The 16878-nt window shown below is 40.5% G+C and overlaps 1 protein-coding gene across 1 annotated transcript; it reads right to left on the bottom strand.

Annotated features, from left to right (window-relative positions):
* Positions 1-6: 6 nt before the first annotated feature.
* Positions 7-16662, bottom strand: LOC110494103 (solute carrier family 2, facilitated glucose transporter member 11). The gene is made up of 12 exons (XM_021568824.3): positions 16531-16662; positions 9336-9434; positions 8954-9114; positions 8734-8858; positions 8474-8603; positions 6446-6594; positions 6044-6231; positions 4599-4709; positions 4173-4274; positions 2507-2582; positions 2235-2362; positions 7-1627 (listed from the first exon to the last, which is right to left on the bottom strand). Exons 1-12 carry the CDS (start codon positions 16552-16554, stop codon positions 1433-1435), a joined length of 1488 nt encoding a protein of 495 aa, XP_021424499.3. The 5' UTR covers positions 16555-16662; the 3' UTR covers positions 7-1432.
* Between the last annotated feature and the right edge of the window lie 216 nt (positions 16663-16878).

Genomic DNA, 16878 nt, shown 5'->3' with positions numbered 1-16878 from the left:
CCAAAGTTGAAAGCCTGTAGACATTTATTAACTTCGATCGTTGATTTTCCAATCTAACAAAAGTATACATCATTTATTATCACAATCTGTTCTAAACAATTCAATATTACACACCATTCAAAACAACAGTTGGATCATTTGCCAATATAGCTTTATGAAATGATCTAGAAATACAGTAGAATACTCTCTCAACATACAGTAGCTATAGAGAGTTATTATTATTATTTTTTTTTACAATATCATCCACCATATATGTATGATAACCCTATGACACACGTAGCAGCAGTCAAACTTTCCCTTTAACCTGGATAGCAAAAACATTTCACATTCCAAATTTGATTTGATATGAATATACTTTTTAAAATGTTCATTGCAAGGTAATATGTAATTGATACAGCTTTACAAAATCCGTTGTATAGTGTGCGCATTGCTGCGCTTATAACGTGAAGAAATAACCCAATCGTTTATCAACCCTTTAAACTTAACGTTCTCATCTGTTGCGTCAGGCTCATAGGTTAAAACAGTTTTTTTTAATGATAGTGGTTGTATTCATTTGGGATCTATCGTATCCCACAACTGTCTCAGACTATGTTTGGAATATTTATAACTCGCACAGAATAGTTCAACATAAATAACTCTAAAGTAAGCATATAGGAGTAGCTGTTTCCTTAAGCACTCAACACAGAATAGCCACATGTGCACACTCCCTCAAATCCTTTGGAGAAAATATAATTTCTATTTTATTCAGCTATGTTCAATTTTATTCTTCATACTATGAAATAATATAGAATAATGCCACGGAATTCTAAGCAAATCTTGTCTGCTAAATGAACTAGTGTAGCCCACAGCAATAATGGCATAGCCAGATCAGGACCTAACAAAAGGACAACTCAGAGTATGCTATTCTGTTCTTCTGAAATAGACTATATTTTCTTGATATCATGTTTCTTTAGACCTGTCTAAAATAAATAATGGATTTATTGTGATGGTTTGGGCAATATTTCATGGATTTATTAGACTTTATTAAATGTAGATGTTCCAAAGGTTTGCATTAGGCTTGTAGGCTATGAGTGGAAGCCAGGAGATGCTAAATGTATTTATGTTCATTAACGGTCAATTACCCTGAGACCGGTAGTTATTTGCTTGACAATCATCTGCTGACAAAATTTCATGACCACCACAGCCCTATATAGGACCCCTGACTAGAATGTAAGAACAGCGTTATGACAGATTTTTTGCTGTAAAGCCACATTCAAAATAACAACTAAACAAAGTACATCTCTTAACACTTCTATCCAAACATAACCCTTTCCACAGAGGGTTCTACCTGGAACCAAAAAGGGTGCTCCTATGGGGATAGCCGAAGAACCCTTTTGGAACCCTTTTTTTCTAAGAGTGTACCAATATCGCTCAAGCCACTCAATACATTTCTTTAAAATTTCGTTGCCATAACAAAGTCAGCCTTTTCGGTCTCTGTTCCCCTGTTCTTGTAGTTGAGTTTGTTAAAGTCATCCATGATCTCCACCATGCCCTTGCCTTTGGTCTCTGGGATGAAGTAGAGTACAAACACTGCGCTGAAGAGGCAGTATGCTACAAAGATCAGGAAGCAGAACTGGCCCAGTCCATCCTACATGGGGCACACAAATACCAATGTTAAACAGATCCATAGATCTACAGCAGTGTTTCTTGATGGAGCCGCTGATGAGCCCAAGCACACTCGATTCAACTAATCAACAGTTTGATGATGAGTTGACAAGTGGAATCAGGGGTGTAGTGCTAGGGCAAGAGCTAAAATGTGCACCCCTTCGGGTCCCCGGGACCAGGATCTACAGTAACTCACTGACCCTCTGTCAGGGGACACGTGTAGCCCATTAGCCTGCATATGACAGAAAAAAGAAAGACTTTCAGAAACCGTCTACCACAATCCATGAGCATTTATCTTATTTATTTTATTTTCAGTAAAATGCAGGCTTATTGCTTGCTACAGTATGTCAAGTGTGTTCTAATGCTTGACTCACACTATAGGGGGTGACCTGAACCATACTATGCTCGTTTGAAGGTTTTCTTTTTACACTGCCCTTTCCAGCACAGTCCGAGCAATTATGGTGGACATGTAACCAGGCCAGCCCAGTACAGTTTGACTTGGCTCGGCTCGATTTGTTTCCATTGTGAAAAAAGGGTATGTTCCAATCATCAAGTGTGTGCATGAAGACTTAGACCAGTAAGTATCTCACCACTAGGAAGGGGAAGAACATTCCAATCAAGAACAGGCTTAACCAGTTGATGGAGCCGCTAATGACGTAAGCGGACGGTCTCCAGGCCTGCAGGAAGATATCTGCAGGGAGGATGCTGGCTATTCCAGCTAGGAAGAGAATTTAGTACCATGACAAATAACTCCGTCTGGGGTTTGCTCACTTATCTAGCCACAACCACAAACCACTCAGACCACAGGTGTAGACTTGTGAAATATGACTCATGAGGGGACTATCATTTTTTGAGAACTCACAAGGTCCTAGTCCATAAACGCAGATGACAGAGAAGATGAGGGTGATGTTAGCATACGGGACCCATGAGTACAGGTCCTGTTGAGAGACAAAGAACTGTATTGGATCTCATGCTTGGCCCTTCTTCTATGGCATGGCACCAGCAACATCAAAGATGTGGGTTCAATTTTATCAGAAATCACATCATGTACATGTATACAGTGGCAAGAAAAAGTATGTGAACCCTTTGAAATTACCTGGATTTCTGCAGAAATTGGTCATCAAATTTGATCTGATCTTCGTATAAGTCACAACAATAGACAAACACAGTGTGCCGAAACTAATAACACACATTATTGTATTTTTCTTGTCTATATTGAATACATCATTTAAACATTCACAGTGTAGGTTGGAAAACGTATGTGAACCCCAAGGCTAATTGGAGTCAGGAGTCAGCTAACCTGGAGTTCAATCAATGAGACGAGATTGGAGATGTTGGTTAGAGCTGCCTTGCCCTATAAAAAACACTCGCAAAATGTGCGTTTGCTATTCACAAGAAGCATTGCCTTATGTGAACCATGCCTCGAACTAAAGAGATCTCAGAAGACCTGAGATTAAGAATTGTTGACTTGCATAAAGCTGGAAAGGGTTACAAAAGTATCTCTAAAAGCCTTGATGTTCATCAGTCCACGCTAAGACAAATTGTTTATAAATGGAGAAAGTTTAGCACTGTTGCTACTCTCCCTATGAGTGGCCGTCCTGCAAAGATGATTGCAAGAGCACAGCGCAGAATGCTCAATGGGGTTAAGAAGAATCCTAGTGTCAGCTAAAGACTTACAGAAATCTCTGGAACATGCTAACATCTCTGTTGAAGAGTCACACCAAAATCAAAATCTCATCCCAACTGTAAAGTATGGTGGAGGGAGCATCATGGTTTGGGGCTGCTTTGCTGCCTCAGGGCCTGGACAGCTTGCTATCATCGACAGAAAAACGAATTCCCAAGTTTATCATGCCATTTTATAGGAGAATGATAGGCTATCTGTCCGCCAATTGAAGCTCAACAGAAGTTGGGTGAAGCAACGGGACAATGACCCAAAACACAGAAGTAAATCAACAACAGAAATGCTTCAACAGAAGAAAATACACCTTCTGGACTGGCCCAGTCAGAGTCCTTACCTCAAACAGATTGAGATGCTGTGGCATGACCTCAAGAGAGCAGTTCACACCAGACATTCCAAGAATATTGATGAACTGAAACAGTTTTGTAAAGAGGAATGGTCCAAAATTCCTCCTGACCGCTGTGCAGGTCTGATCCGCAACTACAGAACATGTTTGGTTGAGGTTATTGCTGCCAAAGGAGGGTCAAACAGTTACTAAATTCAAGGGTTCACATACTTTTCCCACCCTGCAATATGAATGTTTACACAGTGTTCAATAAAGAAATGAAAATGTATAATTTTATGAGTGTTATTAGTTTAAGCAGACTGTGTTTGTCTATTGTTGTGACATACTGTAGATGAAGATATTATGTTATGACCAATTTATGCAGAAATTCACATACTTTTTCTTGCCACTGTAAGTTGATTTGGGTTTTTTAGCTTGGTGAGTAAATGTCAGCTAGGTGGCATATATTATTATAATTTGAAAGAACTACCCAGAAAAGCCCTGAGGATTTGACCTGTTAGTTACCTTGATAGACAGCATAACAATCAGGATGGACATGATGACTCCCATCAACAGGTAGCCATAGCCCATCAGCATCTTCCTGCCCGCACGGTCGATCAACAGAGACTGGCCCACGACACAACCCGTAATGTATTGTAAACACATTATAGAAACAAAACAATATAAATTACATAAACAAAACAATATCATTTATATTATTAACATTTGTGAGTATATCTATGGACACAAAAATACTGATTGTGGGACAACAAGGTTTGGTCAAGGGAAAAGGTCAAGGGAAAGGAAGTCATCCGGACACAGATTAAGCCTAGACCTGGACTAAAAAGCATATTCAAACAAGATTCTCAATTTGAAACATTTTTTAGGACTCGGCTCAGTTACAGACAGTAATGTTATTCTCTGCTATACGACCTATGGTATGGTACTTACACAGAGAGTGATGGTGATGAGATCTGTTGTTCCGATACCAATGGACAGGTAATGCATCTTGTCCTCTGCTACTCCAGCTTCACCGAAGATGTCAAAAGCGTAGAAATAAATCTATAGAACACATTTTGGGTAATTGTGGAGACGATGAGATGAAAGGAGAACGACGAGAAAATGTAGAGCAAGAAGGGGGCTTAGCTGGAAAATTGGAACAGTTCTTAAGTTTGATTAAGAATACAGAATGACATTATCAGTTAATTATAATGCATTTACATTAAATGTACACTACCGTTCAAAAGTTTGGGCTCATTTAGAAATGTCCTTGTTTTTGAAAGAAAATCTATTTTTTTGTCTGTTAAAATAACATCAAATTGATCAGAAATATAGTGTAGACATCATTAATGTTGTAAATTACTATTGTAGCTGGAAACAGCAGATTTTTAATGGAATATCTACATAGAAACCATCACTCCTGTGTTCCAATGGCACGCTTTTTCTTTGCAACTCTGCCTAGAAGGCCAGCATCCCAGAATCGCCTCTTAACTGTTGACCTTGAGACTGGTGTTTACATTTAATGAAGCTGCCAGTTGAGGACATGTGAGGCGTCTTGTTTCTCAAACTAGACACTCTAATGTACTTGTCCTCTTGCTCAGTTGTGCACCGGGGCCTCCCACTCCATTTCCTATTCTGGTTAGAAACAATTTGCGCTGTTCAGTGAAGGGAGTAGTACACAGCGCTGTACCAGAGCTTCAGTTTCTTGGCAATTTCTCACATGGAATAGCCTTAATTTCTCAGAACAAGAACAGACTGATGAGTTTCAGAAGAAAGTTATTTGTTTCTGGCCATTTTGATCCTGTAATCGAACACACAAATGCTGATGCTCCAGATACTCAACTAGTCTAAAGAAGGCCAGTTTTATTGCTTCTTAGTCAGCACAACAGTTTTCAGCTGTGTTAACATAATTGCAAAAGGGTTTTCTAATGATCAATTAGCCTTTTAAAATGATAAACTTGGATTAGCTAACACAGCGTGCCATTGGAACACAGGAGTGATGGTTGCTGATAATGGGCCTCTGTACACCTATGTAGATATTCCATAAAAAAATCTGCCGTTTCCACCTACAATAGTCATTTACAACATTAACAATGTCTACACTGTATTTCTGATCAATTTGATGTTATTTTAATGGACAAAAAATGTGCTTTTCTTTCAAAAACATGGAGTTTTCTAAGTGACCCCAAACGTTTGAACGGTAGCGTATAATTGCCATGAACGTAGATCAATATTTTGCCCTTTTGGACCGAGCTGAATTGTACCGCGCTGGCCTGGTTACACCACCACGTTGTTGCTGGAACCGTGCTGGAGAGGACAATGTGAAAAGAAAATATCTGAGCAAGCACATAATGATTTCAGTCTGCATAATAGTTTGAAAATGGTATTGGCCACACCGCGTTAAACCCACAGAACTGAACGCCGGCACAGGGGATGACCAGAACCAGCAGCTGCCACCTGACACAGCGAGAAGTCAGCACATCCCAAATGGTCTTAACATTCTGGCCCTGCATGCTCGCTCTCTCCTTCCCCATTTCATCCATCTCCATCTGCAGGTCATGCTCCTGCCACAGCCAGTGCAGGGCTATTGAACACACACACACACAAAGATTCATAATTTGCTGATCAATCAAAGCAATAGAAAACTTACTCTCTCTGATTGCCTTAAAATACTTTATTATCTAAAATCAAGTAATTAAATGATAAATACAACAAGAACATGACAAGCCCTCCCCCCTCCCTGTGATGTGTTTGACTGTAATGTAATGTTATAGACCATGCCTGGACTGGACCTATACCTTTTCTGCAGCCCTCAGTGTCTCCCTTGTCGATGTATAGGTAGCGGGGAGCCTCAGGGAAGAACAACAAGGTCACAAATTGGAGGATGGCAGGGAGGCCACCAAGGGCCATGAGCCAGGGCCACATGGCTTCGGTACCCATCAGCTCCCTGCAGAGAGAGAGAGAAAGAGAGAGTGAGACAGAGAGAGGGTGAGATAGTGTGTGTGTGTGGGTGCGTGCGCGTGTGTGCACGCGTGTGAGTGGGAGACTTGACCCATTCCAATATACTGAGTGTTTTCCTCCTACAGTTTGATTCCGATATTTACATCTTTTGATAATTGAACTTTCTAGCCAAAGTTCTGCAACTAAATTCGAATATATTATTGGTGTTTCACACAATTGTCTCACACAATTTGCACGTCGTGCTCACAAAATGATGACATTTTGAATAATCAGAATCTTGTATTTCAGTTTGGCAAGGACCAGTAATGGTGCGTGGGTAGAATCACTGGGAAAGGTAAACCAGAAGAAAAAAGCCATAATACAACCTATGTGTTGTGATAATTGCATTGTTTGCTCTATAACCTACACGCCTTGCCACAGTTATATACAGTATAGGCTTAAGGTCGAGACAATAAGAAGACACAGTGGCAGAATAAATTAAACCACACCTTTGTTTCATCACAAAACCGGAGAGCAACCTCTGTCCGGTGAAGTCCACAAAGCATATTGCATGTAACAAACCGTTACAAGCAAGTTAATGTTTCCGACATTTTCTGACTAATAAACAACTATTGATTTAGAACCACAGAGTGGAGAGTCGCAAAGAAAACAGGAGCTGCCTTCACTATTCCAGCACCATTTCAGCATCATCAAATCACCTATGCTTAGTCTAGTACAGTGACAACTAAAAGATTCCCAAAACTATTTAGTCCAATCAACATAAGCTAAATATCATGTGGCAGTCCATGGTGCGGATGACTGTGTGTGTGTGTGTGTGTGTGTGTGTGTGTGTGTGTGTGTGTGTGTGTGTGTGTAACTAGAAAAGACATATAGACTCACCCTACTTGTAGAGAAACGCCAATGCCATCCTCCTCTCTTTGATGTTGACGAAACTGTCATACAGTATACTATTTTAGTTTTTGTTGTCCTAGGCTACCTGGTTAAAATGCTTGCTCGCTAGCCTAACTTCCTTTCATTGGCAAACGCTTAGCCAGCTATTTAACATTAGCCTACTTCATTTAGCTACATATTAAACTTCCATCCTCTCAGGCCAGAGACACAATGTATGAATTTGTGGTTGGATCAGAATTGCCGTTATAATCATTGGCCAGTACTTAGAATTAAGTAAAATGACAAGTCCAAATCCCTATCTCCATCCATGGCTAATTTAGGAAAGGGCCAATTTTAGCTGGCTAGCTAGGCACTGGAGGATAACAACACAACAAGCAACAACTGTTTTTTTTTCTGTCAATAACGTTGGACTTGATGTGATGTGATTGGTGTGAAGCCAAATCCAAACTGGCTTCCCTTCATACTTTTTTTTGTGCTCCAGGACCATTCACAGATGAGCTCACTCATTTTAGCTGAACGCTATTATTGTATTAAAAAAAATATCAAGGGAGGCCAAATGCTCGCAGGCTTCCCTTGCATTCAATGCTACGTGGCAACAGTATCATACTCTTTTTGACCATCATTTTATATGTTTTTTTCTTGTTCAATTTTTTGGTGAAGCCTGGCTTCCCCTGGCATCATGAATACATGCCAATGGCCAGGACAGGGACATGTGAGAGTGAGTAGATTCAATCTAAAGTGGAGAAGACTCAGGACGGTAGGTACTCAGGGCGGCAGGTAGCCTAGTGGTTAGAGTATTGGGCCAGTAACCGAAATCGAATCGAACCGATCGAATCCCCGAGCTGACAAGGTAAGCATCTGTCGTTCTGCCCCTGAACAAGGCAGTTAACCCACTGTCCGTCATTGTAAATAAGAATTTGTTCTTGCCTAGTTAAATAAAAAAAATAAAAAATAATAACATTGATGATACTGACTTGATTCCAACAATCTGACCCGTGACTTTCCCCAGGCTACTGAAGATGGTGATGGTGATGGTCAGGAATCCTCTCAGCTTCTTGGGTGAACTCTCGCCCAGATACATCAGTTGCACGTTCCACCCCAGGCCTGAGTAAGAAAGCAAGAGAGGGAGAGGCCAGGTAGAAAGGTGCAAGAGATGTTACAAACACTAGTACCACGGGCTGCCCCGACATTCTCACAATAAAGTACACACACATGAGACAAAACAGACACATACCAGCATTATATCCATAGAGGAATCTGCCCAGCAGGATCATCTCAAAGGACTTGGCCATGGGACTGAAGACCATCAGTACAGCGGCTACGAGGGCCACTATGTTGTTGAACAGCAGGACTTTCTTCCTGCAAATCCAGACAGAAGAGACATTAGGGGTATCTTCATTAGTTAGTATGAAAACAACACTTCCTGGGTGTGTGTATCGTGTACAGTGTCTGACCTGCCGTAGGTGACAGGGAGGCTGCCACTGTGTATAGCCCCGACCCATCCTCCCAGGCTGAACACAGACACTATGAAAGACCAGATGAGCATGTTGGTTGAATCGCTTACTGGAACCTCATACCTCCTCAGCCAGGTCTGGTTCACAAAGCTCTGGATGTGCTACAGACACACAGAGAGGGAGAGACACTGGTTTACTCCAATGAGATTTGGCTCAAAGAATAATATGTTTATTCCTGATGGCAATGGCACGGCCAGATGTTGTGATCCATATGTTATTACTCATATTATGCATTGTGTACATTAACTTTGATCCCTTAGCTCCTCACAGCAAATACTGAACACTACAGAGCTCAGAGCTGGCCGTCAGTATTCTTTCTTACCTCAGCTGGAGAAGCCATGATGGAAACTTGCATCCCCAATTGAAATGATCCCCCAATTCCCAATACCAACGTCAACAGGTAAAGCCTCCAGTACCGCACCTAGAATACAAAATGATGTCTACACCAGGGATTGACCTTAATGGTTGCCATTTTACCTGGGGCAAGTGAACTGGGCTGTTTTCTTTTTCTGAAAACAACAAAACTGCAAAGAATTCCAGTAAGCCTAAAATCCCCATTGTTGAAGTAAAAGACGGACAATTTATGGCATTTATGGCAGGCGGGCAAGTTGAGCCTGTTCTGTGGTTTCCCAATTTGGCAGGTGATTTTTCACAACTGAATTCCAGTAGCCTAACATTGGGGCTACACTGGGTATGGAAAGCCAATAGGTTGAAATCGTCTCACCTTGAAAACGCATTGGATTGGTATCTATTACAAGCGGTGTTGTCGCCTGGTATTAAACTACACACGTGTTGTGAATGTCCAGTGTGCATTTACAGGTGAATAGACCACCTGTCTTCTGTACATCAAACAACTTTTCAAACAAATATTCCCCTGTTTAAATGTCCCCCGCCCCCTTGCCCTCAGAACAGCCTCAATTCGTTGGGGCATGGACTCTACAAGGTGTCGAAAGTGTTTCCACAGGGATGCTCCAATGCTTCCCACAATGCTTCCCACCGTGTGAAGTTGGCTGGATGTGCTTTGGGTGGTGGACCTTTCTTGGTACACACTGTTGAGCATGAAAAAACCCAACAACATTGCAGTTCTTGACACAAACCAGTGCGCCTGGCATCTACTACCATACCCCTTTCAAAGGCACTTAAGTCTTTTGTCTTGCCCATTCACCCTATGAATGCCACACATTCACAATCCATGTCTTAGTTGTCATAACAAACATTTCAACCCTTCTTTAACCTGCCTCCTACCCTTCATCTACACTGATTGAAGTGGATTTAACAAGTGACATCAATAAGGGATCATAGCGTTCACATAGCGTTCACACAGCTTTAAATGTACACTTAGTGTACATTTAAAGCTGCAATATGCAACCTTTTGAGAAAACTGACCAAATTCACATAGAAATATGAGGTATAGATCTGCCATTGTCATTGGAAGCAAGTCTAAGAAGCGGTAGATCGGTTCTACGTGCACTATTTTTATGCTTCTTATTCTTAAGTTTCTTTTTGTGTCTTTTACTTTCGGTTTTGTACACCAGTCTCAAACAGCTGAAAACACATATTTCACAGCATTTAGATGGTACAATGACTCTCTACACTATACTTGCCTATTTTTTTAAAAATAAACTGAAATTAGGTGAACTATTAGAATTGTAGCAACCAGAAAATGCAGGAGCTATTTCTGCATAGTGCATGTTTCAGGTATTGTATTTAACATTAAAGGAATAGTCCACCGGAATTATAAAATTACACATTGGTTTCTTTACCTTGTAAGCAATCTATGGACAAGGTATGACAGCAATCCATGCTTTGGTTTAGTTTCCCTGGCACTGTTTTCACAAATCCCATTTAAGTGGTGTAGATATTAGCATATTTCGTGCATGATGTCCAAATCATCCAAAACGATCTAAAATTGATTGTGAAGCACCAAGCTCTAAAATTGAGTGTAAAGCTGACAAAGTCACTTATAGATGATTACAAACTGGATGGTTCGAGCCCTGAATGCTGATTGGCTGACAGTTGTGGTATATTAGACCATATACAACAGGTATGACAAAGCATTTATTTTTACTGCTCTAATAAGGTTGGTAACCAGTTTATAATAGCAATAAGGCACCTCTGGGCTTTGTGGTATATAGCCAATATACCACGGCTAAGGGCTGCATCCAGGCACTCCGCGTTGTGTCGCTCAAAGAACAGGCCTTAGTGGTATATTGGTCATATACCACACTCCCTCGTGCTTTATTGGTTAATTAGAGCATAATGCAAAAAATGCTAATATCGATACCATGACTTGTATGGGATTCCTTTCCTTTTCTCCTATCCATGCTGAGATTCATTTCCTGTCCTTTCCTATCAATCTTTCTGCCTTTCCTTTCCTAACTTCCTTTCCTAGCGGCATTTCCACCCATCCTTTCTTAGCTCTCTTTCTTTCCTTCCTTTTTTAGCTCTCTTTCCTTATTTCTTTTTCTAGCTCAATTTCTTCCCTTTACTTTCCCAGCTTCCTTTCCTCCTTCCTTTTCCTAGCTTCCTTCATTATCTATCATTATTATTATCATTATTATTCATTATCTAATTTCCTCTCATAGCTACTTTCCTTTCCTCCTATACTTTCCTTGCTCCCTTTTCTTCCCTAGCTTTTCCATTTACTTCCTTTCCTCTCCTCCTTTCCTAGTTCCCTTTCCTTCCTCCTATCCTTTCCTAGCTTCCTTTACCTCCTTTTCTAGCTCACTTTAATCCATTCTAGGAAATGAGGAAAGAAAATTAGGAAAGGGAGCTAGGACAGGATAGGAGGAAAGGGAGCTAGAAAAGGATAGGATGGGAGGAAAGAACAAGAGCAAGGAAATGAAGCTAGGTAAGGAGGAACAGAAAGGGGGCTAGGAAAAGGAGGAAAGGAAAGGAAGCAAGGGAAGGAAAATTAGTTAGGAAAGGATAGCAGGAAACAAAGCTAGCAAAGCAAAGGAGGGGAGGAAAGGATCAAAGAAAGGGAGCTAGGAAATGTGGAAAACAAACTAGGAAAGGAGGAAATGGGGCTTGTAAAGGAAGCATAGAATGGTTAGAAGGAAAGGAAAGGAGGAAGAATAGGAAATGAGGAAATTGAGGTAGGAAAGGAGAAGAGGAAAAGGAGATAGGAAAGGAAATAAGGAAAGTGAGCTAGGAAAGGAGGAAATTAAGCTACAAAAGGAAAGGATGAAAAAGAGCTAGGAAAGGAGGGGAGGAAAGGGGATAGGAAAGAAGGAAAGGAATCTAGAAGACAAAAAAAGGGAGCAAGTCAAGGAAGCTCAGAAAGCTTAGAAAGAAAAGGAAAGAAGGAAAGGAGCAAGGAAGCAAAACTACCCAAAAGAGCTAGGAAAGGAAAGGAGGAAATGGAGATAAGAAAGGTGGAAAGGAAAGGAGGAAAGGGAGTAGGGATTTTTTTGACTGCTAACTACTCACATTTTTTTTTTTTAGAGTGCTGGAATACTCAAATGGAAAAAACATATTTGCGGATTTATCTACAGTATATGCCAACAGGTTGCAACAATGCAACATGTATCATAACCATTACAGACAACAAATCCTAATTGCTAAATTGCCCCATATATATTCAGTCAATAAAAAAGCAAGTGGCGTTTAAGATGAATTCATTGAAACCATAATGTCGATATTATATCTCAGAACACCATGTTAAAAAAGGCAGTAACCTCAGCAGTGGCGCTTGCTTGTAGAAGCTTGTGGCTGTGTAATAGCCTTGCTTTGTTAATTTAGAAGACAAGACGCTCTTATTACCCGAGCCGTTGTCACAGTCAAGACACATCTAATTTATAGTAAAAAAAAACCAATGATATATCAGTTTAAAATAGGATCAAACATTTTTCCAAAATAAAAATGGAATAATGTTTACTTATGGTCCATCCTATTCAACTTTTGCTGTATATATACTATTCTGTTCTACGTATTCAAATCAAATCAAAGTTTATTTGTCACGTGCGCCGAATATAACAGTGAAATGCTTACTTACAGGCTCTAGTGCAAAAAAAAGGTATGTTTGTGTGTGTGTGTGTGTGTATGTAGGTAAGTAAAGAAATAAAACAACACTAAAAATACATTTGAAAATAACAGTAGCAAGGCGATATACAGACAGACACCGGTTAGACAGGCTTATTGAGGTAGTATGCACATGTAGGTATGGTTAAAGTGACTATGCATACAGTGGGGCAAAAAAGTATTTAGTCAGTCACCAATTGTGCAAGTTCTAGAACTTAAAAAGATGAGAGAGGCCTGTAATTTTCATCATAGGTACACTTCAACTATGACAGACAAAACGAGAAGAAATAAATCCAGAAAATCACATTGTAGGATTTTTTATGAATTTATTTGCAAATTATGGTGGAAAATAAGTATTTGGTCACCTACAAACAAGCAAGATTTCTGGCTCTCACAGACCTGTAACTTCTTCTTTAAGAGGCTCCTCTGTCCTCCACTCGTCACCTGTATTAATGGCACCTGTTTGAACTTGTCATCAGTATAAAAGACACCTGTCCACAACCTCAAACAGTCACACTCCAAACTCCACTATGGCCAAGACCAAAGACCTGTCAAAGGACAGAAGTTACAGGTCTGTGAGAGCCAGAAATCTTGCTTGTTTGTAGGTGACCAAATACTTATTTTCCACCATAATATGCAAATAAATTCATTAAAAATCCTACAATGTGATTTTCTGGATTTTTTTTCTTCATTTTGTCTGTCATAGTTGAAGTGTACCTATGATGAAAATTACAGGCCTCTATCATCTTTTTAAGTGGGAGAACTTGCACAATTGGTGGCTGACTAAATACAGTACTTTTTTGCCCCACTGTATATGATGAACAGAGAGTAGCAGTAGAGTAAAAAGAGGGGTTGGCGGGTGGTGGGACACAATGCAGATAGCCCGGTTAGCCAACGTGCGGGAGCACTGGTTGGTCAGGCCAATTGAGGTAGTATGTACATGAATGTATAGTTAAAGTGACTATGCATATATGATAAACAGAGAGTAGCAGCAGCGTAAAAGAGGGGTTGGGGGGAGGTGGGGCACACAATGCAAATAGTCCGGGTAACCATTTGGTTACCTGTTCAGGAGTCTTATGGCTTGTGGGTAAAAACTGTTGAGAAGCCTTTTTGTCCTAGACTTGGCCCTCCGGTACCGCTTGCCATGTGGTAGTAGAGAGAACAGTCTATGACTGGGGTGGCTGGGGTCTTTGACAATTTGTAGGGCCTTCCTCTGACACCGCCTGGTGTAGAGGTCCTGGATGGCAGGCAGATTTGCCCCAGTGATGTACTGGGCTGTACGCACTACCCTCCGAAGTGCCTTGCGGTCGGAGGCCGAGCAAATGCCGTACCAGGCAGTGATGCAACCGGTCAGGATGCTCTCATGTTGCAGGTGTAGAACCTTTTGAGGATCTCAGGACCCTAGGCTCGTGTCACACTTATTCTTCAGATATACTACATATTCTATCCACATACTGTCCATAATGTTTATACATCCCATCCATATATTTACATATATTCTATATTTTGGAATTGCATTATTTTACTTTTAGATTTGTGTATTTTTAGATATTACTGCACTGTTGGAGCTAGGAAGAAGCATTTCACTACACCAGCAATAATCTGCTAAATATGTTTATGTGAACTATAATATTTAATTTGAATTCAGCATTGAACACTGCATGGAGATGAATTACGAACAGGACATCCGTTTGGCGAGTAGGCATATGCTTAATGATTCTGATGAAAACACACTCTTTGTCTTTATCAAACTAATGTTTTTGCATATTTTCAGTCTGGAACCTGTTTACGTTTAGGGGGGTTATAGCCTAGGCTAACCCATTCTAAAAGGCACCAGCAGTTCGCAAAGGAGCTTCAAGCCAAGCATCACACCGTTCTTCTCCCTAAATTCCCTTTTCCCTACATGTCCCATTCACTCAATTGCGCTCCGACTGCTCACTCCACACAGGCATGCTGAGTGTGCACACAAGCTCCCGTTAGGACTACAGAAATGCCTATAAATACATCAGTTAGATGTATCCCATCTAACTAATGGGATACACAAGCTACATTCCTTGCCAAATGACGACAGCTTCATCACAAATAAAAAATGGACTGGTTGATTGAAGTAGGAAAATATGTGTTCCAACACGAGCTGCAAATGTGGAATAATTGCTTTGCGTCTATTTTCCATTTAAACTGGCTTGGTTTCATTTTTGCTGGGTCTGCAAATGTGCATGTATAAATGGAACCCTAGAGTCAAAGCAAATTAACGTTATCTTCAAGACAAAATTGCACTTGTCCGTTCAAGCAGTCACAAAGCACATTCCACCAAATAGTTTTACAGTATTAAACAAAATCTCTGGTTAAAGATCGATCTTTGACATCCGTTTACTCGATTACTCATGCCCATCCCTAAAAGGGAGCTAGAAAATGAGGAAAGAAAGCTCAGGAAATGATAGGAAGAAGATAATTTGTTAGGAAAGAAAATTAGGAAAGGAAAGGAGGAAAGAGAGCTAGGAAAGGAAAGGACATTTATCTTCATGTACAGAAGACAGGCGATCTATTCACCTGTAAATCCTCAATGGACAGGTGTAAAGATCAAGTATCAAAATACATAACAGGCGTTTACAACAAGAGTAATTGAAACAGGCGATATAGTTACCTAGAAATGCACAACGGACATGTGAGAAGATCAAGTTTAAAAAATAGATTTGACAGTTTAAAAAATGAAGTGGAAAATAATAATAACAAGCGTTAATATGGCCTGATTTACGAGCCAAACTTTTCCTGTGACACTACACAAGTTTTCAACTCGTGTAGAGGAATAACAGGCGACCACATCGCTTGTAATTGACACCAATACACTTGTTTTGGACGGTTTAATAGCAAAAGCCTGTTTTTGTGGTGAGACTATTTGAACCTTTTGGCTTTAAAAGTCTGCAACACTGGAAGCATAACTTTTGGTCTGGGCGAGCAGAATGTGTCGACATCTTGAAAATACATTTATAACCAGAACTCATGCAAATGTTGTGCATTCGACATAGCCCTGCAGGCCAGTAAAACATGTGTTTCTGCTTCCTCCCTGTTGTTTACTTAAGTGACCAACAGGTTCTGACAATGTTGTGTGAAAATAAAATTTCCGTGCAAGAGAGAAGTGACCAACAAAATACTGCTGACTTGTCCGATGGAGAAGTGCCTTTCAGACCTTAATGTCAATCCCTGTTCACTCCAAACTGTACCTCATAACTCATTGAAACAAAGGGCAACATTAGGGTATACAGTACACAGACATGATTCAAGTTTGATATTACTGTCAACAGTCAAATTGGATGCATATGCCTACATTGTTTGTAACATTGACATAGGCTAAGTGCCACATAACAAAAGGATTAGTAATTTCAAGGTGTGCCTCATCAGTTAATGAAATGTATTCATAAAGCTCTTTTAACATCAGCAGTTGTCACAAGTGCCTCATGATCAGTTAGTTTGTGAGTGATGTTCTGCGCTCCTACCAGGTTTTTGAGTGCTTCTCTCATCTCTCTGTTTGAGGCTCCCTGGGATGCTGACTGGAACAGGAGAGCAGACGGTCATTTATCCCCACGACCAACCCGCCCCTGTCCCTGAAATAGTTACTATTTACGCCAACTGGGTTGATCATTGAGCCTTATAGTGGAGAGGAGGTAAGATGGGAAAAGGAGGTTGGAGGGAAGGTAGGAATGAGAGAGAGACAGAGAAAGAGACAGAGAGATAGAGGGTGAGAGAGTGAGTATAAGATAGAGAGAGTGACAGAGGAGTGAGAGGGCAGGCAGAAAGGTGTTCTACCTGAGAGCTGTTTGTAGGTATTGCATTTGGTAATTGTT

The sequence above is a fragment of the Oncorhynchus mykiss genome, chromosome 17 (assembly GCF_057628025.1).
Source record: "Oncorhynchus mykiss isolate SJ-2025 chromosome 17, ASM5762802v1, whole genome shotgun sequence".
In the NCBI taxonomy this organism is placed as follows: Eukaryota; Metazoa; Chordata; class Actinopteri; order Salmoniformes; family Salmonidae; genus Oncorhynchus; species Oncorhynchus mykiss.
Note: the sequence above shows the minus strand (reverse complement) of the source record. Positions and strands in the feature narration are given on the sequence as shown.